We start from the raw sequence: 17,876 nt of genomic DNA, 5'->3' as shown, positions 1-17,876 counted from the left end.
GGGGCCCTCCGTTTTGTCCTGCGCTAACGGAACCCCGAAACGCTCCGCTATGTGCTGCAGTGTCCCTAAGAGGACTGCACAAATGTTAGAACCCGCTGGGCCAACACAAAGGAAATCATCCAGATAGTGGATGACCGAAATGATCCCAGAAACGTCCCGTACCACCCATTCCTGAAACGAACTGAACGTTTCAAAGAAAGAGCAGGTAATAGAACACCCCATCGGGAGGCAGCGATCCACGTAGTATGCCCCATTCCATGTGCAGCCTAGCAAACGGAAACTTTCCGGGTGGACCGGCAAAAGCCGGAAAGCAGATTCAATATCCGCTTTTGCCATGAGTGACCCCCGCCCGTAGCGACGGACCCATGATATCGCTGCATCAAAGGAAGTATACGGACACACCTCCGGCGCAATCGAATCATTGACTGACTCACCCTTCGGAAAGGAAAGATGATGAATCAACCTGAATTTATTTGGCTCCTTCTTTGGAACCACTCCCAATGGGGATACCACCAATCCCGGAAGAGGGAGCTAGGTGAAAGGGCCAGCCATGCCCCCCAACTATATTTCTTTTTCTAATTTGTCCGCAACCACTGTCGGATGCGTGAGGGCCGAACGTAAATTTTTCGCTATGGGAGGTGCAGCTTCCAAGGAACACGGTATTTTAAAACCGCTTGTGAATCCTGCTTCTAATAACTGAGCCGCATTTCAGTCGGGGTACCTACTGAGGAAAGGACGCTTCCTTTCCACCCGCACAGGCGTCGTCCTTCTTATTCGCAGGCTCTCCGCCACGCCCCTTCCCTCTTCTAAAGCACTTTGACAGTGCGGGAGATCCCCCACAACCGGAGCATGTATGCTTGAATCAACAGTTTGTACCAAACTTACAGGTGCCCTCATTAAACTGCCAACAGAAGCCCCATTTCTTTTCGGTCGGTTGTCCTGGAGCAGCGTTACCTCCGACCCCTGCCTGAAAAAACTGGTTCGGAGCCCTCGTTGCAGTCATAAGCTTCATCCACAGGCTGATATCCTTATGATCCCAGCGTAGTGAAGGTCTGATGGCCATCCATTGCCTAAACTGCTCGTCGTATCGCAGCCATGCCACTCCGCCGTATGTTTGGTGCGCCTCACTAATGAGGCAATGCTCGGGGGACTTTTCCCCAACCACACTCGCCAAGATAGCGAACGCCTGCAGCCAATTAGAAAAGGTTTGCAGAATCAGCCTATATCTGCATTTTTCCTCGTCCTCTTTCTTACGTTCTTCCGGTTTCAATCTATCCAGATTGAATTTTTCTAACGGGAGCAATGTGAATATCTCCACATATTCTCCCTTCCAAATTTTTTCCTTCACTTCTGTTTTGAGATGGGCTCCCAATGGGCCTTCAAAACAGACATAGACCTCTCTTTGCGGAGTCCGCCAACCTGACTGACTCCGACTTCTTCTCCCCTGGTTTTTCTTGGCTGTCCGGGAACGAAACGCTGGTTGATGGTCCAGGCGGATCAATTACCGCCGTCCCAGCCCTGATTGTCGGTGTAACCGAATCTCCACTGACCGCGACCGTTGGTGTAGGCGTAATCACCGTAGCCGCATCTTTTTCCTTTGGTGTAGCCCACACCCGCGCTGGTGACGAACTGTCCCCCGTGGTCGGCTCAAAGCGATGTACTAACTCCCGCAAACCTGCCAATAAATCCTGCAGGCCTGTCCTGCCCGCCCCATCTCTTGCCTCCCTGGTTTGTTCTGCAGGTGGCCTAACCACCCTCCCCCCGCTGAACTATCCCCCCCGGAGGAACCCCCTTTTCTGCCCTGCTCTAATAACTTTTTCTACAAAGAAGAAATAGATAAAGTAGAGCTGCACTCACCAGGCTGCCCAGGACTGGGCCCACCAGCCGCCACTCCGGAATCCATCGCTGACGAATGTCCCTGGTCCTCGTCCTTCTCCGACCCGGACAGCTCCCCTTCCGATCTGTCGCTGACCGCCTCCTGACGAACGACCGTTGGCTGCACTCCAGAGGGACCCGCTCTGGCTGCTGGGGGTCTGCGCTGTAGCTCTCATCCCACTCTCTGCGGTGTAACGCCAGACCCGTGTCCTGCCCGCCTGGATGGGCTTCTGTGCCGCTGACCAGTCTGGGCCTCTGTTGCTCTCCCTCTGCCTCTGCTCACCAACGACACTGCGCCCCTCACGGTCCGCCCTCCAAACGGCACAGGGCTGCTGGCCGCCTCGGCCACCTGGCCAGCCCCCCGATTGACTGACGACGAACTCTGGCCTGACTGGCTGCTCGGGGCCCTCCGCGAACCACCGACCGTCTGCTCCTGGCATCTGCGACGAGCTGAGGGGGGGAACCGTGGGTTGCGCTGGTCTCCCCCATCCCTGCATTCCGTTCTCTCCGCTGCGTCCTCCTCGAGTCATCTCTTCTGGCTCCCTGAGCCTGCTGATCACTGGGGGGGTGGCTGGCTCAATCCTCCTCTGGCCTGATGTTGTGGCCTCTGACCCCCAGGAGCGGAGTCAGGGCTGTAGCGCTCTGGCGGCCTGGAACGGCACGCACATGAAGCCTCCGGGGCCCCCCCGTTCGTTGCCACTCCGTCCCCTGTAAGTATGGCTGAGACCTGAGCCTGCAGCCAGTCTGCCCCTCATGCTGCGGCCACCGCTCGCAGCTGTTCCAGCATCGCCGCCACTGAGATAGCCGCCATTGCCGAATTATCGGTGGAGCGATGGGAGCGTGTGTAATCTTTCTCCCCGCCGCTCTCCACTGACGTCACTTCCCCCTTCTTTCCTTAATCTTCCTCAACGTAGCCTCCCCTGCTTCAGCCACTCCCCCTTTCTTAAAGGGGAAAACAGCATATGACAGCGTGACTGTGCAGTCCGCACATGTAATGCTGTTCCTGCGCTGATCCCCTTCTATCCTCTGCTCCGGGACCTTCTTTCCTTGCAGTTTGTCTTAGTAAAGTCTTGTGCACACAATGAGAATATTGGATGAATGATCGCCCACGTTTTTTTGCATGCTAATCTCAAATCGAAAATGAAGAGGTTACTCAACTTACGAAAACTCTCGTACATCAGAATACAACTTTGGAAGTGATGTAATGTGTTGAATTTCGTTGTATTGTTATGTATTATTTCATTTCTGTGCATGAGTAAACTTGGGGAGAAAACTGTATTAATTAAACGAAAATCAGACGTTGTGTTCATGTACTATACACATTTTCTAGCTTGCACCTACAGTTTTTGTTGTCCGATCGGAATCGGCTGTCGAAAGCACCATACTAAGGATCAGAAAATCGACCAATTGTGCCCCATATGGAAATTTTCAGACAATTTTCTTATTGTGTGTACTGGCCTTTGGAACCTGATATTTAGAAGCTTGAAGTGACTAAAAGGTTCCCTTAAACTGCATGCTGCACAGTATTCACAAACGCGAACAGTAAATTAACACAATAGTAATGTAAAATGTAGATTTTCTCACTGTCACTCTATTTTTCCAAGGAGGCTCTCGAGGTTCACGAGATGATTCATGGTCCACACGTCATGGCTGGTGCTTTGTATTAAATGAAGGATTATGGAAGCCATTATCACCAATGATACATCCACGTACCAACCACGCTAGTGCCTCTTTGAATGGGGAGGTATATGTCATTGGAGGTCAGATATCTCAGTACATAATTATAAAAAAAACTCTGGTAATGATCAGCATTCCCCATAGTATTTAAGGAAAACCACTGGTCCATAATTGCATACTCTGTTCACAGGAACTCTGCAGGAAGCAGTGGCAGTCGAGTGTTATGATCCCTACAGCGGCACATGGTCAGCAGTAAGCCCCGCCCAAAAGTATGTCAGCAACTTTACTGCTGTTGGCTGCAGTGGAAAGTTGTATGTGGTTGGCTCCTGTGCTGTAAAGTACAATGCATTAACCCTTCAATGTTACAATCCATCTACAGGTATGACACCTCTCTTATTTTAAAAACTATTTTTTTTTCAACACTGACTTCTGCTTAAAGTGTAATAAAAAAAAAAAAAATCTAGTGCTCACATGTTAGTCTATAACTAATTTAGTGTAAGTATCAATTTAAATGTAGCGCTATGTTACAGTACAAAACAGTTTGCACTGCGCTTTACATATAAAGGGAGACAAAACAGAAACAATACAATTGGGGGGGGGGGGGGGGGGGGCTGGTGGAGCAAAAGGTAACTGTGAGCGATGAACTGATGAGAGAGATAGAAGATTTGGTTATTAGCTGAAGGCAGATAGACTTCCCTGAGGGGATGAGTGGACAGAGTAGAAGATATTGGGGTAGGGTGTTCCAGAGGATAGTAGAGGCTCTGGAGAAGTCCCGGAGACGAGCATGGGAGGAGAAGACAAGGGAGCTAGAGAGCAGGATGTCTTGGGAGAGGACGGTTTGAGTGATATTTGGAGACAAGATTGGTTGGCGACAGGAGTTGTAAATGGCTTGGTATGTTATTGTTAGTGTTTTGAATTTTATTCGTTGGGTAATGGGAAGCTAGTGGAGGGATCTGTGGAAAAAATGAAAATATCCAACTCAGTACCATTAAAAAAAAAAATCAGCAACCAGAAGTGGTGTTTGGGTGAGATATGTTTTCAAGGCTGTAGGTTGTGGCAGTCATCTTGTCATGGAGCCCTGCATATTATATATTCTATATGCTTGCTATGCACTCACTTGTGTAAGTAATTTTCCTTCTTTTATAAAGTTGCTTGTTTTTATGGTATTGCACAATAGGAGCGCATTTTATTTTTTATGATTAAGGCCCCTTTCATGCTGGCGGAATCCGTCAGTGGATCCGCCTGCTTAGCAGGGAATCTCTCTGCTGATCCCTGCTAAGCAGGTGAATGACAGGTCTGTGTCCACTTTGCTCATGCAGAGCATACACGGACACACCGCGCTGTTCTCTATGGGGTGGTCAGATGGAAAACAAACAACCTGTCTGTTTCCATCCGACTGTCATACGATCCGATCTGCCAGTCAGATGGGGAGCAGATCCCCATTCGTATGTTTTTAGCGGACAGGATCGGATCATATGTCGGTGGGCATTGAGGGCCTCATCAGGTCTTCCTAAAAAACGGACTGGCGGACCCGATCGGTCTGCTCGTGTGAAAGGGACCTTACACCTGGGACATACTGTATGTGTGGAGAAGGAGAGCACAGATGATGCTGTGGGATTAAGCTATCATCTCATAGAGGTTTATTAACTAAAGCTGGAGGGTGCAAAAGCAGGCTCACTTCTGCATAGAAACCAATCAGCTTCTAGCCTCAGCTTGTTTAATTAAGCTTTGGCAATAAAACCTGGAAGCTGATTTCTATGTAGAAATGAGCCTGATTTTGCACTCTCCAGCTTTAGTAAATAAACCCCATAAAGTGCTATATGCCAATCTGTCGTTATAGAGGCATATTGTTTTGGTGAGTGTCTGTCTGTTGGTAAGTGGAGAAAGACAGAAGCACTAGTGTGTTGCCCTTGGAAGATTGCTGAACACAATCCCCGAAATTCATAAAGACTGGTGCGGGCAGATTATGCAAAAGTGTCTCTCATGCGTTCTAAAAGTGGTGAAGAATGCACCAAATTCATATACCTGTCCAGAACTTGTACTTGAATTTGGCTCATGCTGCACCACTTTTAAAATGCCCGAGAGATGCTTTTGCCAAATCTGTCTGAGACAGTTTTTCTCTCTGTACGCCAAAAGAAAGTTGGTCTTAATTAGCCCCATTTTTACCTTTGACGCATTCAAAGTGACAAAATGTTAAAGGGCTCCAGTACAGTAGGTGACATCCACAACCTACAGCCATAAAAACATACAACAGCCATTCAGTGTAGAGTGCCCAGCCAGCCCGATCCCAAATTCTGGTTGCTGCTTTTTTTTAAATGGTACTGAGTTGGATATTACATTTTTTATGTGGGCATCTTTGGGGCGGTGGAGAAGCAGTGTATATGAAATAAATGGGCAGCGCTGCCGAAGAGCCTGCAAAGCACTTTGGCAGCAGCGCTACATGGGCGCTTTCAACCCCTTTTTAGCCCCTTCTAGGGGGTTAAAAGTTCCCCGCTCCTGCCCGAATTGTGGCGCTTTACTGCTATCGCCCCCTCCGCCCCACTGTGAAAGGGCTCTTACAGAAAATCTGTAAGGTGAGCTTACACTGGACCCCCTCCCCATCCCACCTGGTCCCACTGACCTGGAGTCCGGTGATTACCCGCCCTGGCAGATCAGATCGCCACTTTAGTGGTCTGGGGATTTGAAATCCCTGCAGCTTTCTCTCATCTTCTCTAGCGCTGACAGGACGGGCTATGTGGGTTCTAATTGGTCGGCGCCGCCCATGTGACGGCGCTTACCAATTAGAATGCCTCCTATGCGTACCTTTACGAGGTACGTTTAGGAGATTAAGCCGTCGGGGATTTCTAATCCCCAGGCCACTGAAGTGGCTATATGATCTGTCAGAGCGGGTGCTCGCCGGACTCCAGGTCAGCAGGACCGGGGGGGGGGGGGTTGGGGGGTTGGGGGGGTGGGTGATGAGGAGGGGGTCCAGTGTAAGTTCTACTTACAGATGTTTCTGTAAAGGTGAATTTACCCTTTAAGTATAGATTCACATATGAGTGATTCATGGGAGTAGTAATATGGCAGCAGTAAAGTATATATCATCTGCTAATGTGTATACATATTTATTATATTTTTGGGGGTTAAGGATAACTTCCTTCATTTCTTATTCTTTTTACAGATAGCTGGTGTGTCATTGCGTCACCATTTATTCCAAAGTACCTCTCCTCTCCTCGCTGTTGTGCACTGGGGGGCGCTATCTATCTTATTGCTGATAACACCAAGAAAGTTTATATGTATCACATAGAAGGGAACCTTTGGAAGAAGGTAAGCATCACTGGTTAGGGTCAGAATTTGCTGCTATTCTGTTCTAGGTTGGAGATTAGTCCTTTTAGACACAGCCAAATAAATGTATCCTTACAGAATCATCTTCCTCTTTAAAGCCGACAATGCAGAATAAGACATACAGTATATGTGTGTTCCTACTGGCTGCATTTACCGCCATGGCAAACACAGACTGTAATGCACACAAAAAGTGTGATCTACAGTGGCACACGTCGTTTGGTGGACCTGCGACCTCCTGTACAATAAAAATTGCTGAATTTGTGGCCTTTGTTCCATGTGCATTACAACCTGTGGTTCTCGTTGAGGCTATGGGCAAAAGCAGTAATGCAGGGGGAAGTACAGAATCTGTACAAATTCACCTTTTTTGATTCTGTAACTTTGTAAGCCCCCCTACTCCCTCCTCACAGGATTTGATTGACAGTAGCAGGAGCCAATGGCTCCCACTGCTGCCTCTGTGTCCTGTGGAAAGAGGAAGAGGGGAGACCGTCACTACAAATGGGCACAGCTCTGGATCTAGAAAGAACTCAGGTAAGTGTTTAACACTGATCTGACACCAAAGTCATACGACTTCTGATTCAACGTTGTCCTGCAACTTCATGTCCGACTTCCATGCAACTTCAATGAGCGGGACCCGACCATACCAGGCCCTTTGAGTCTGGTATGTATCTTGAGGGGGAACCCCACATCAGAATAAAAAAATAAATAAATAAACGTCCCCCCCAGACCATACCAAACCCTTCGGTCTGGTATGGATTTTGAATGGGAGACCCCACCCCCAAAATCCAGACCCTTATCCGAGCATGCAGCATAGCAGGTCAAGAAAGGGTGGGGACGAGTGAGCGCCCCCCCCCCTGGACCATACCAGGCCACATGCCCTCAACAAGGGGGGGTGTGTGCTTTAAGGCAGGGGAGCTTTGCGCCCCCCCACCCCAAAGCCCCTTGTCCCCATGTTTATGGGGACAAGGGCCTCTTCCCGACAACCCTGGGCAGTGGTTGTGGGGGTATGTGGGCAGGGGGCATATCGGAATCTCTAAGCCCCCTTTAATCGGCCCCCCCACTTGGTACCCATACCCATTCAACAACAAAAAAAGGAGTGTAGTGTTACAAATAACATGAGACGGTTTTTGAAAAGTCCTTTATTAAAAAAAAAAAAAAAAGTAAGCAAATGGTTCTGCATACTGCACTGAGCTAAGCAAGTATTGTTGCAAAAAGATCAGCGTGATATCCAGGCAATTCCAGAAGGCTAGCGGTGGCTGCCCACATGCCTTTCATATATTTTATGTGTGCAGAGGGTTGGGGATCTCTCAAGAGTAAAAGATAATGTGAGGGAAATATAGTGACAGATTAGCCTTAAAGTGTAACTAAAGGGATCAATAATCACCTTTACCTTGATAATTCTCCTCCCTTGCTGACATCTTCTCCTGTGTGCTGGTCTTCATCCATCCTCATTTGCATGCGTCGTATAACATCACTTCCATGCATGCGCTGGAGGCCATCATTCTGGCGCATAGGGACAGCGGCAGCGCTGTAAGCTGAGCTGTGCAGCTCATTTTACACCGCACACACAGTGAATAGGCAGATAGGTGCATTTTATTGTAGAAGAGACATTGCATATGTCTTCCGCTATAAAAAGCCTGCCTGTTCGCTGTTTAGTACAGTGGAAATTTTGTGTTGCTGAATCTTTTAAGCCTTGTCTGAAGTTACTGAAAGGGGTGCATGGTGGTACATAGTGTATCTGAAGAACAAGGCCTATAAAGCACACGTGCCACTACAGAAGGTTAACTCGCCAGAAGAGTGGGAGCAGGAGAGCAGTAGCCACAGGGAACCATGAACTGGTGGGAATGTATAGCAGCCCATGATGAAGCGTGGTTCCTGGCTTAGGTGACAGGTCCTACGGTAACGAGGGAATCTGTGTTCTGGCTCCTACCCTGGTCAGTTCCTCCAGAAGAAACTGGGACCGAACATGTGGTACAGAGCCCCTATATATACCTAGCCGCATTGAAGGAGTTACCTATGTTCGCGCATGAAGTCCACTCTAGGTGCATGGCGGGTCCCCATTCTTTCACTGGGATTGAGTGGTAGAGGTATGCTGGACTGGTGGAGAGGGTATAGGCTCAGTGGTGTGCCTCTTAAATGCAACATACAGTGGGGACGGAAAGTATTCAGACCCCCTTAAATTTTTCACTCTTTGTTATATTGCAGCCATTTGCTAAAATCATTTAAGTTCATTTTTTCCTCATTAATGTACACACAGCACCCCATATTGACAGAAAAACACAGAATTGTTGACATTTTTGATTGATTAAAAAAGAAAAACTGAAATATCACATGGTCCTAAGTAGGGATGAGCTTCGAGTTCGACTCGAACATTGGCTGTTCGCAAGTTCGCCGAACAGCGAACAATTTGGGGTGTTCGCAGCAAATTCGAATGCTGCGGAACACCCTTTAAAAGTCTATGGGAGAAATCAAAAGTGCTAATTTTAAAGGCTTATATGCAAGTTATTGTCATAAAAAGTGTTTGGGGACCTGCAAAAAAAGTTTTAAAAACGGCCGTTTTTTCAGGAGCAGTGATTTTAATAATGCTTAAAGTCAAACAATAAAAGTGTAATATCCCTTTAAATTTTGTAGCTGGGGTGTGTCTATAGTATGCCTGTAAAGGGGCGCATGTTTCCCGTGTTTAGAACAGTCTGACAGCAAAATGACATTTCGAAGGAAAAAACCCATTTAAAACTACCCGCGGCTATTGCATTGCCGACAATACACATAGAAGTTCATTGATAAAAACGGCATGGGAATTCCCCACGGGGAACCCTGAACCAAAATAAAAAAAAAAAAAAATGACGTGGGAGTCCCCCTAAATTCCATACCAGGCCCTTCAGGTCTGGTATGGATATTAAGGGGAACCCCGGCCAAAATTTAAAAAAAAAATGACGTGGGGTTCCCCCTAAATTCCATACCAGACCCTTCAGGTCTGGTATGGATTTTAAGGGGAACCCCGCACCAAAAAAAAAAAAAAACGGCGTGGGGGACCCCCAAAAATCCATACCAGACCCTTATCCGACCCTTATGCCATGGGTGCGGAGCGGCCCGAGGAGAAGAAGATAGAAGACGCCGCGGAGGAGATGCTGGACGAGAACGCCGGAGGAAGAACCAGAAGAACCAGAAGATGAAGGAAGATAGAAGAAAGAAGAAGCATTTAAATAAAGGAATTGTCAAAAACTGTCTCTTGTCATTTTTAACATTTTTGACAGTTTTTTAGTGAAATGGTAGGGGTAAGTACCCCCTTACCATTTCACACGGGGGGGGGGCGGGATCTGGGGGTCCCCTTGTTAAAGGGGGCTTCCAGATTCCGATAAGCCCCCCGCCCGCAGACCCCCACAACCACCGGCCAGGGTTGTGGGGATGAGGCCCTTGTCCTCATCAACATGGGGACAAGGTGTTTTGGGGGGCTACCCCAAAGCACCCTCCCAATGTTGAGGGCATGTGGCCTGGTACGGTTCAGGAGGGGGGGGCGCACTCTCGCCCCCCCTTTTCCTGCGGCCTGCCAGGTTGCGTGCTCGGATAAGGGTCTGGTATGGATTTTTGGGGGGACCCCACGCCGTTTTTTTTTTTTTTGGCGCGGGGTTCCCCTTAAAATCCATAGGTCTGGTATGGAATTTAGGGGGAACCCCACGTCATTTTTAAAAAAAATTTTGGCCGGGGTTCCCCTTAATATCCATACCAGACCTGAAGGGCCTGGTATGGAATTTAGGGGGACTCCCACGTCATTTTTTTTTTTTAAATTATGGTTCGGGGTTCCCCTGTGGGGAATTCTCATGCCGTTTTTATCAATGAACTTCTATGTGTATTGTCGGCAATGCAATAGCCGCGGGTAGTTTTAAATGGGTTTTTTCCTTCGAAATGTCATTTTGCTGTCAGACTGTTCTAAACACGGGAAACATGCGCCCCTTTACAGGCATACTATAGACACCCCCCAGGTACGAAATTTAAAGAGATATTACACTTTTATTGTTTGACTTTAAGCATTATTAAAATCACTGCTCCTGAAAAAATGGCCGTTTTTAAAACTTTTTTTTGCATTGATCCATGTCCCCTGGGGCAGGACCCAGGTCCCCAAACACTTTTTATGACAATAACTTGCCTATAAGCCTTTAAAATTAGCACTTTTGATTATTCATGTTCGTGTCCCATAGACTTTAACGGTGTTCGCGTGTTCGAACGAACTTTTTTCCTGTTCGCATGTTCTGGTGCGAACCGAACAGGGGGGTGTTCGGCTCATCCCTAGTCCTAAGTATTCAGACCCTTTGCTGTGACACTCATATATTTAATTAAGGTGCTGTCCATTTCTTCTGATCATCCTTGAGATGGTTCTACACCTTCATTTGAGTCCAGCTGTGTTTGATTATACTGATTGGACTTGATTAGGAAAGCCACACATCTGTCTATATAACACCTTACAGCTCACAGTGCATGTCAGAGCAAATGAGAATCACGAGGTCAAAGAAACTGCCTGAAGAGCTCAGAGACAGAATTGTGGCAAGGCACAGATCTGGCCAAGGTTACAAAAACATTTCTGCTGCACTTAAGGTTCCTAAGAGCACAGTGGCCTCCATAATCCTTAAATGGAAGATGTTTAGGATGACCAGAACCCTTCCTAGAGCTGGCCGTCCGGCCAAACTGAGCTATCGGGGGAGAAGAGCCTTGATGAGAGAGGTAAAGAAGAACCCATAGATCACTGTGGCTAAGCTCCAGAGATGCAGTCGGGAGATGGGAGAAAGTTGTAGAAAGTCAACCATCACTGCAGCCCTCCACCAGTCGGGGCTTTATGGCAGAGTGGCCTGACGGAAGCCTCTCCTCAGTGCAAGACACATGAAAGCCCACATGGAGTTTGTTAAAAAACACCTGAAGGACTCCAAGATGGTGAGAAATAAGATTCTCTGGTCTGATGAGACCAAGATAGAACTTTTTATCCTTAATTCTAAGCAGTATGTGTGGAGAAAACCAAGTACTGCTCATCACCTGTCTAATACAGTATGTTGTCTACCGGGCGCTCGGGTTCGGCACATCACGGACCTTGTGGACAGATTACTGGGAGGGGCTGGGGAAGACCTGGCTGTCATGGTGCACGTTGGCACCAATGACAAAGTCAGAGGCAGATGGAGTGTTCTAAAGAACGATTTTAGGGACTTAGGTGCTAAATTGAGGAAAAGGACCTCCAAGGTAGTATTCTCAGGAATACTACCGGTACATCGAGCCACACCAGAAAGGCAGAGGGAGATTAGGGAAGTAAACAAGTGGCTGAAGAGCTGGTGTAGTAAGGAGGGGTTTGGGTTCCTGGAGGACTGGGCCGACTTCTCAGTCGGTAACCGGTACTATAGAAGGGACGGACTGCACCTAGATGAGGAGGGTGCAGATCTGCTGGGAATGAAGATGGCCAAAAAGTTAGAGGGGTTTTTAAACTAGGCGATGGGGGGGAGGGTCCAGAGACAGTGATAGCCAGCGCGGAAGATATTCCAGAGGGTAGTATTGGGGGCATTAGTGGTAGGTTAACCAAAGCACAAAAACACAAGGTGAGTATAGTAGCAAGTCCTAGTTGCAATCTTGAAACACCCAATACGAGGACAATATGCGACCGGTCTAAACTATGTGGCATGTTCACCAATGCCAGGAGCATGGTGGACAAGATGGGTGAACTAGAGATACTGTTGTACAAGGAGGATTTGGATTTTGTGGGAATTTCAGAGACCTGGTTCAACAGCTCTCATGATTGGCTGGCAAACATTCAAGGGTATACTCTATACCGCAAGGATAGAGAGAGTAAAAAAGGGGGAGGGGTATGCCTATATATCAAGAATAATGTACAAGCGAATGTGAGAGATGACATCACTGAGGGAGCTAGAGAGGAGGTGGAATCCTTATGGGTAGAGCTCCAAAGGGATGAAGCTAAGGGGAAAATAATACTGGGAGTATGCTATAGGCCCCCTAACCTGAGGGAGGAAGTGGAGACGGATCTCCTATCACAAATTGGATTAGCAGCAAGGATGGGAAGTGTTATCATAATGGGGGATTTTAATTATCCAGACATAGACTGGGCGGAGGGAACCGCGCATTCATTTAAGGCTCGCCAGTTCCTTAATGTCTTGCAGGACAATTTTATGGGTCAGATGGTAGATGCACCAACTAGAAATAAAACATTACTGGATCTACTGATTACCAACAATACAGACCTAATCACAGATGTGGAAATACGGGGCAATTTAGGTAACAGCGATCACAGGTCAATTAGTTTCAGTATAAATCATACAAATAGGAAACATGAAGGGAACACAAAGACACTGAATTTCAAAAGAGCCAACTTCCCTAAACTACAAACCTTGCTAAAAGGCATAAATTGGGATAAAATATTAGGAACAAAGAATACGGAGGAGAGATGGGTTTGCTTTAAGAGCATATTAAATAAGGGCATTAGCCAATGTATCCCATTGGGTAATAAATTTAAAAGAGCGAACAAAAATCCTGGATGGCTTAACTCCAATGTAAAAATGCATATAAAAGCAAAGGAGAAGGCCTTCAAAAAATACAAGGTTGAGGGATCATCCTCAGCATTCAGACTTTATAAAGAATGCAATAGGAAATGTAAGGGTGCAATTAGGACAGCTAAGATAGAACATGAAAGACACATAGCGGAGGAGAGCAAAAAAAATCCCAAGAAATTCTTTAAGTATGTAAACAGTAAAAAAGGGAGGACAGACCATATTGGCCCCATAAAGAATGAGGAAGGACATCTGGTTACAAAGGATGGGGAGATGGCAAAGGTATTGAATTTATTCTTCTCCTCAGTCTTCACGAGTGAATCAGGGGCTTCAGTAACCAAAACTGTCCTCATGACACAACACAGGAAGCACCTCCATGGTTAACAGAGAACGGAATTAAAATTAGACTTGAGAAACTTAACATTAATAAATCACCGGGACCAGATGGCTTGCATCCGAGGGTACTTAGGGAACTCAGTCAGGTGATTGCCAGACCGTTGTTCCTAATTTTTACAGACAATATATTCTATAGTCTATTGACTGGAATGGTACCAGCTGATTGGAGAAAAGCCAATGTAGCACCAATATTTAAAAAGGGCCCAAAATACATGCCTGGGAATTACAGACCAGTTAGCCTAACATCAATAGTATGTAAACTCTTGGAGGGGATGATAAGGGACTATATACAAGATTTTAGTAATAAGAACGATATCATTAGCAGTAATCAGCATGGATTCATGAAGAATCATTCTTGCCAAACCAATCTATTAACCTTCTATGAGGAGGTGAGTTGCCATCTAGATAAAGGAAGGCCCGTAGACGTGGTGTATCTGGATTTTGCAAAAGCATTTGACACAGTTCCCCATAAACGTTTACTGTACAAAATAAGGTCCGTTGGCATGGACCATAGGGTGAGTACATGGATTGAAAACTGGCTACAAGGGCGTGTTCAGAGGGTGATGATAAATGGGGAGTACTCAGAATGGTCAGGGGTGGGTAGTGGGGTTCCCCAGGGTTCTGTGCTGGGACCAATCCTATTTAATTTATTTATAAACGACCTGGAGGATGGGATAAACAGTTCAATCTCTGTATTTGCAGACGATACTAAGCTAAGCAGGGCAATAACTTCTCCGCAGGATGTGGAAACCTTGCAAAAAGACCTGAACAAATTAATGGGGTGGGCGACTACATGGCAAATGAGGTTCAATGTAGAAAAATGTAAAATAATGCATTTGGGTGGCAAAAATATGAATGCAATCTATACACTGGGGGGAGAACCTCTGGGGGAATCTAGGATGGAAAAGGACCTGGGGCTCCTAGTAGATGATAGGCTCAGCAATGGCATGCAATGCCAAGCTGCTGCTAATAAAGCAAACAGAATATTGGCATGCATTAAAAGGGGGATCAACTCCAGAGATAAAACGATAATTCTCCCGCTCTACAAGACTCTGGTCCGGCCGCACCTGGAGTATGCTGTCCAGTTCTGGGCACCAGTCCTCAGGAAGGATGTACTGGAAATGGAGCGAGTACAAAGAAGGGCAACAAAGCTAATAAAGGGTCTGGAGGATCTTAGTTATGAGGAAAGGTTGCGAGCGCTGAACTTATTCTCTCTGGAGAAGAGACGCTTGAGAGGGGATATGATTTAAATTTACAAATACTGTACTGGTGACCCCACAATAGGGATAAAACTTTTTCGCAGAAGAGAGTTTAATAAGACTCGTGGCCACTCATTACAATTAGAAGAAAAGAGGTTTAACCTTAAACTACGTAGAGGGTTCTTTACTGTAAGAGCGGCAAGGATGTGGAATTCCCTTCCACAGGCGGTGGTCTCAGCGGGGAGCATTGATACCTTCAAGAAACTATTAGATAATCACCTGAATGACCGCAACATACAGGGATATGTAATGTAATACTGACACATAATCACACACATAGGTTGGACTTGATGGACGTGTGTCTTTTTTCAACCTCACCTACTATGTAACTATGTAACTATGTAATACAGTCCCAACAGTGAAGCATGGTGGTGGCAGCATCAAGCTGTGGGGGTGTTTTTCAGCTGCAGGGACAGCACGACTAGTTGCAATCGAGGGAAAGATTAATGCGGCCAGGTACAGGGATATCCTGGACGAAAACCTTCTCCAGAGTGCTCAGGACCTCACACTGAGCCCAAGGCTTACCTTCCAACAAGACAATGACCCTAAGCACACAGCTAAGATAACGAAGGAGTGGCTTCACAACAACTCCATGACTGTTCTTAAATGGCCCTGCCAGAGCCCTGACTTAAAGTGGGGTTCCACCCAAATTTTGAACAATATCTGTATGTATTCTCTTCCTTGCATAGATGCTGACATGCCGTTTAAAAAAATTTAAATCGCCGTAATTACCTTTTATTTTTCTATTCTTCTTTGCACTTCCTGGTTCTCCTCCCGTGGGAGTAGGCGTGTTTCTAGCCTCTCCCAGACTCCTGGGAGCTAGTCCCAGGCTTCCCAGGATGCCACTGAGCATGTGCGGGAATGAGCGATGAATGCTGGGAGCACAGCATTCACCACATCCAGGAAATAAATGCTTGTGAGCTTCAAATGCCCACAATGAAGATGGAAACCGCCTGCAGTGAATAATATAAGTTATTCTTTCCGACGAAATCTGACACAGGCGGACATATTACACACAATATGTGAGTATGTAATGCTGAGAAGAAAAGTTTGTGAATGAACTCAAAAAAAAAAAAAACGATAGATAGGTGGACCCCCGCTTTAAACCCAGTTGAGCATCTCTGGAGAGACCTAAAAATGGCTGTCCACCAATGTTTTCCATCCAACCTGACAGAACTGGAGAGGATCTGCAAGGAGGAATGGCAGAGGATCCCCAAATCCAGGTGTGAAAAACTTGTTGCATCTTTCCCAAAAAGACTCATGGCTGTATTAGATCAAAAGGGTGCTTCTACTAAATACTGAGCAAAGGGTCTGAATACTTAGGACCATGTGATATTTCAGTTTTTCTTTTTTAATAAAACTGCAAAAATGTCAACAATTCTGTGTTTTTCTGTTAATATGGGGTGCTGTGTGTACATTAACGAGGAAAAAAATGAACTTAAATGATTTTAGCAAATGGCTGAAATATAACAAAGAGTGAAAAATTTAAGGGGGTCGACTCTGTGTTTCACACACTTGCTTGCACACGGTATATGGAACATCTCTAAGCCAATGTTCCGCTATAATTTTGATTCACACATGAACGTGGTCCTGTCCGGTCCCGGGCATTGATGAGCACGTACACAGAGAAGGCACCCCCATGTCCAGGTCAAGTAGGCCCCGCCCAACAATTGAAGGAATATTAACCTTAGATTATAGGGGTTTTTGGGTATGGATACTCCAAGCTAAGACATTTTTTCTCTGGGCCAAATAAAAGGGTAATGATTGCTCCAAAGACGCTTGTGATGTTTGGTTAAATAGAGCGCCTTTGAGTTATCGAAATTGATGGAGTAACCTGAGATTAGACCAAAGGATTGATAGAGAGACCTTATACTGGGAAGGGAAGATTTTGGGTGGGAAACGTATAGAAGCAGTTCATCGGTGAAAGCAGTACTTTTAAGAGTTTTATGGCCTATGGTTATTCTTTGGAAAGTGGGCTGGGATTCCAAGAGGATCCAGTGCAAGGTTTAAAAGAATGGGATTAAGGGGGCATCCTTGTCTGATGCCTCTGCACATTGTTTTTTTTGGGAAGAAAGTTGGTTATTAATAATTCATTTAGTATGGGGCTATGATAAATGTATTATATAACCAAGAAACGACATGTCCAAAAGCCCTGGTACAAAAAATATGATTCAAGAAAGACCAGTCAATTTTGTCAAAAGCATTCTCACATCAAGGCTCAGGAGCAACATTGGAAGGAAGGAAGGAAGAGGGATATGGTTTGGCTTGGACTGTATCTCCAAATGCTGTTCTGATGCCTATGGTGGAGTTCTTATTGCAAAGATAACACTGATGTGGGGTTAATAATGTTCGTACATGGGTTTGGGTACAATCTGCTATGATTTTAGCCAACAGTTTACAGTCTTTGTTAAGTAATGGTATGGGGTAGTAAAGATGGACAGCCATTTACAGTGCCTTGAAAAAGTATTCACACCCCTTTAAATTTTCCAGATTTCATCATGTTACAGCCAAAAACATAAATGTATTTTTTGGGGATTTTATGTCATAGACCATCGCAAAGTGGCGCATAACTGTGAAGTGGAAAAAAAATGATAATGGTTTCCCAAATTTTTTACAAATAAATATATGAAAAGTGTGGCGTGGATTTGTATTCAGCCGTCTTTACTCTGATACCCCTAACTAAAATCTAGTAAAACCAATTGCCTTCAGAAGTCACCTAATTAGTAATAAGTTCACCTGTGTGTAATTTATTCTCAGTATGAATATAGCTGTTCTGTGAACCCTGCAGATGTTTGTTAGAGATCCTTAGTGA

General features: G+C 45.9%; 1 protein-coding gene across 2 annotated transcripts in view; it reads left to right on the top strand.

Annotated features, from left to right (window-relative positions):
• KLHL30 (kelch like family member 30) overlaps positions 1 to 17,876 on the top strand; it is a 101,437-nt gene that overhangs the window by 75,174 nt on the left and 8,387 nt on the right. Inside the window, exons 5-7 of one of the 2 annotated variants that reach the window (XM_073625697.1) lie at positions 3,480 to 3,635; positions 3,743 to 3,931; positions 6,713 to 6,858. In XM_073625697.1, coding sequence (XP_073481798.1) covers positions 3,480 to 3,635; positions 3,743 to 3,931; positions 6,713 to 6,858 — 491 coding nt within the window. The remainder of the gene's footprint in view (positions 1 to 3,479; positions 3,636 to 3,742; positions 3,932 to 6,712; positions 6,859 to 17,876) is intronic. The other variant, XM_073625698.1, reaches the window with a different exon arrangement.

Source organism: Aquarana catesbeiana, linkage group LG04, assembly GCF_042186555.1.
Source record: "Aquarana catesbeiana isolate 2022-GZ linkage group LG04, ASM4218655v1, whole genome shotgun sequence".
NCBI classification, from domain to species: domain Eukaryota; kingdom Metazoa; phylum Chordata; class Amphibia; order Anura; family Ranidae; genus Aquarana; species Aquarana catesbeiana.
This window is presented reverse-complemented; position numbering and strand designations above follow the sequence as displayed.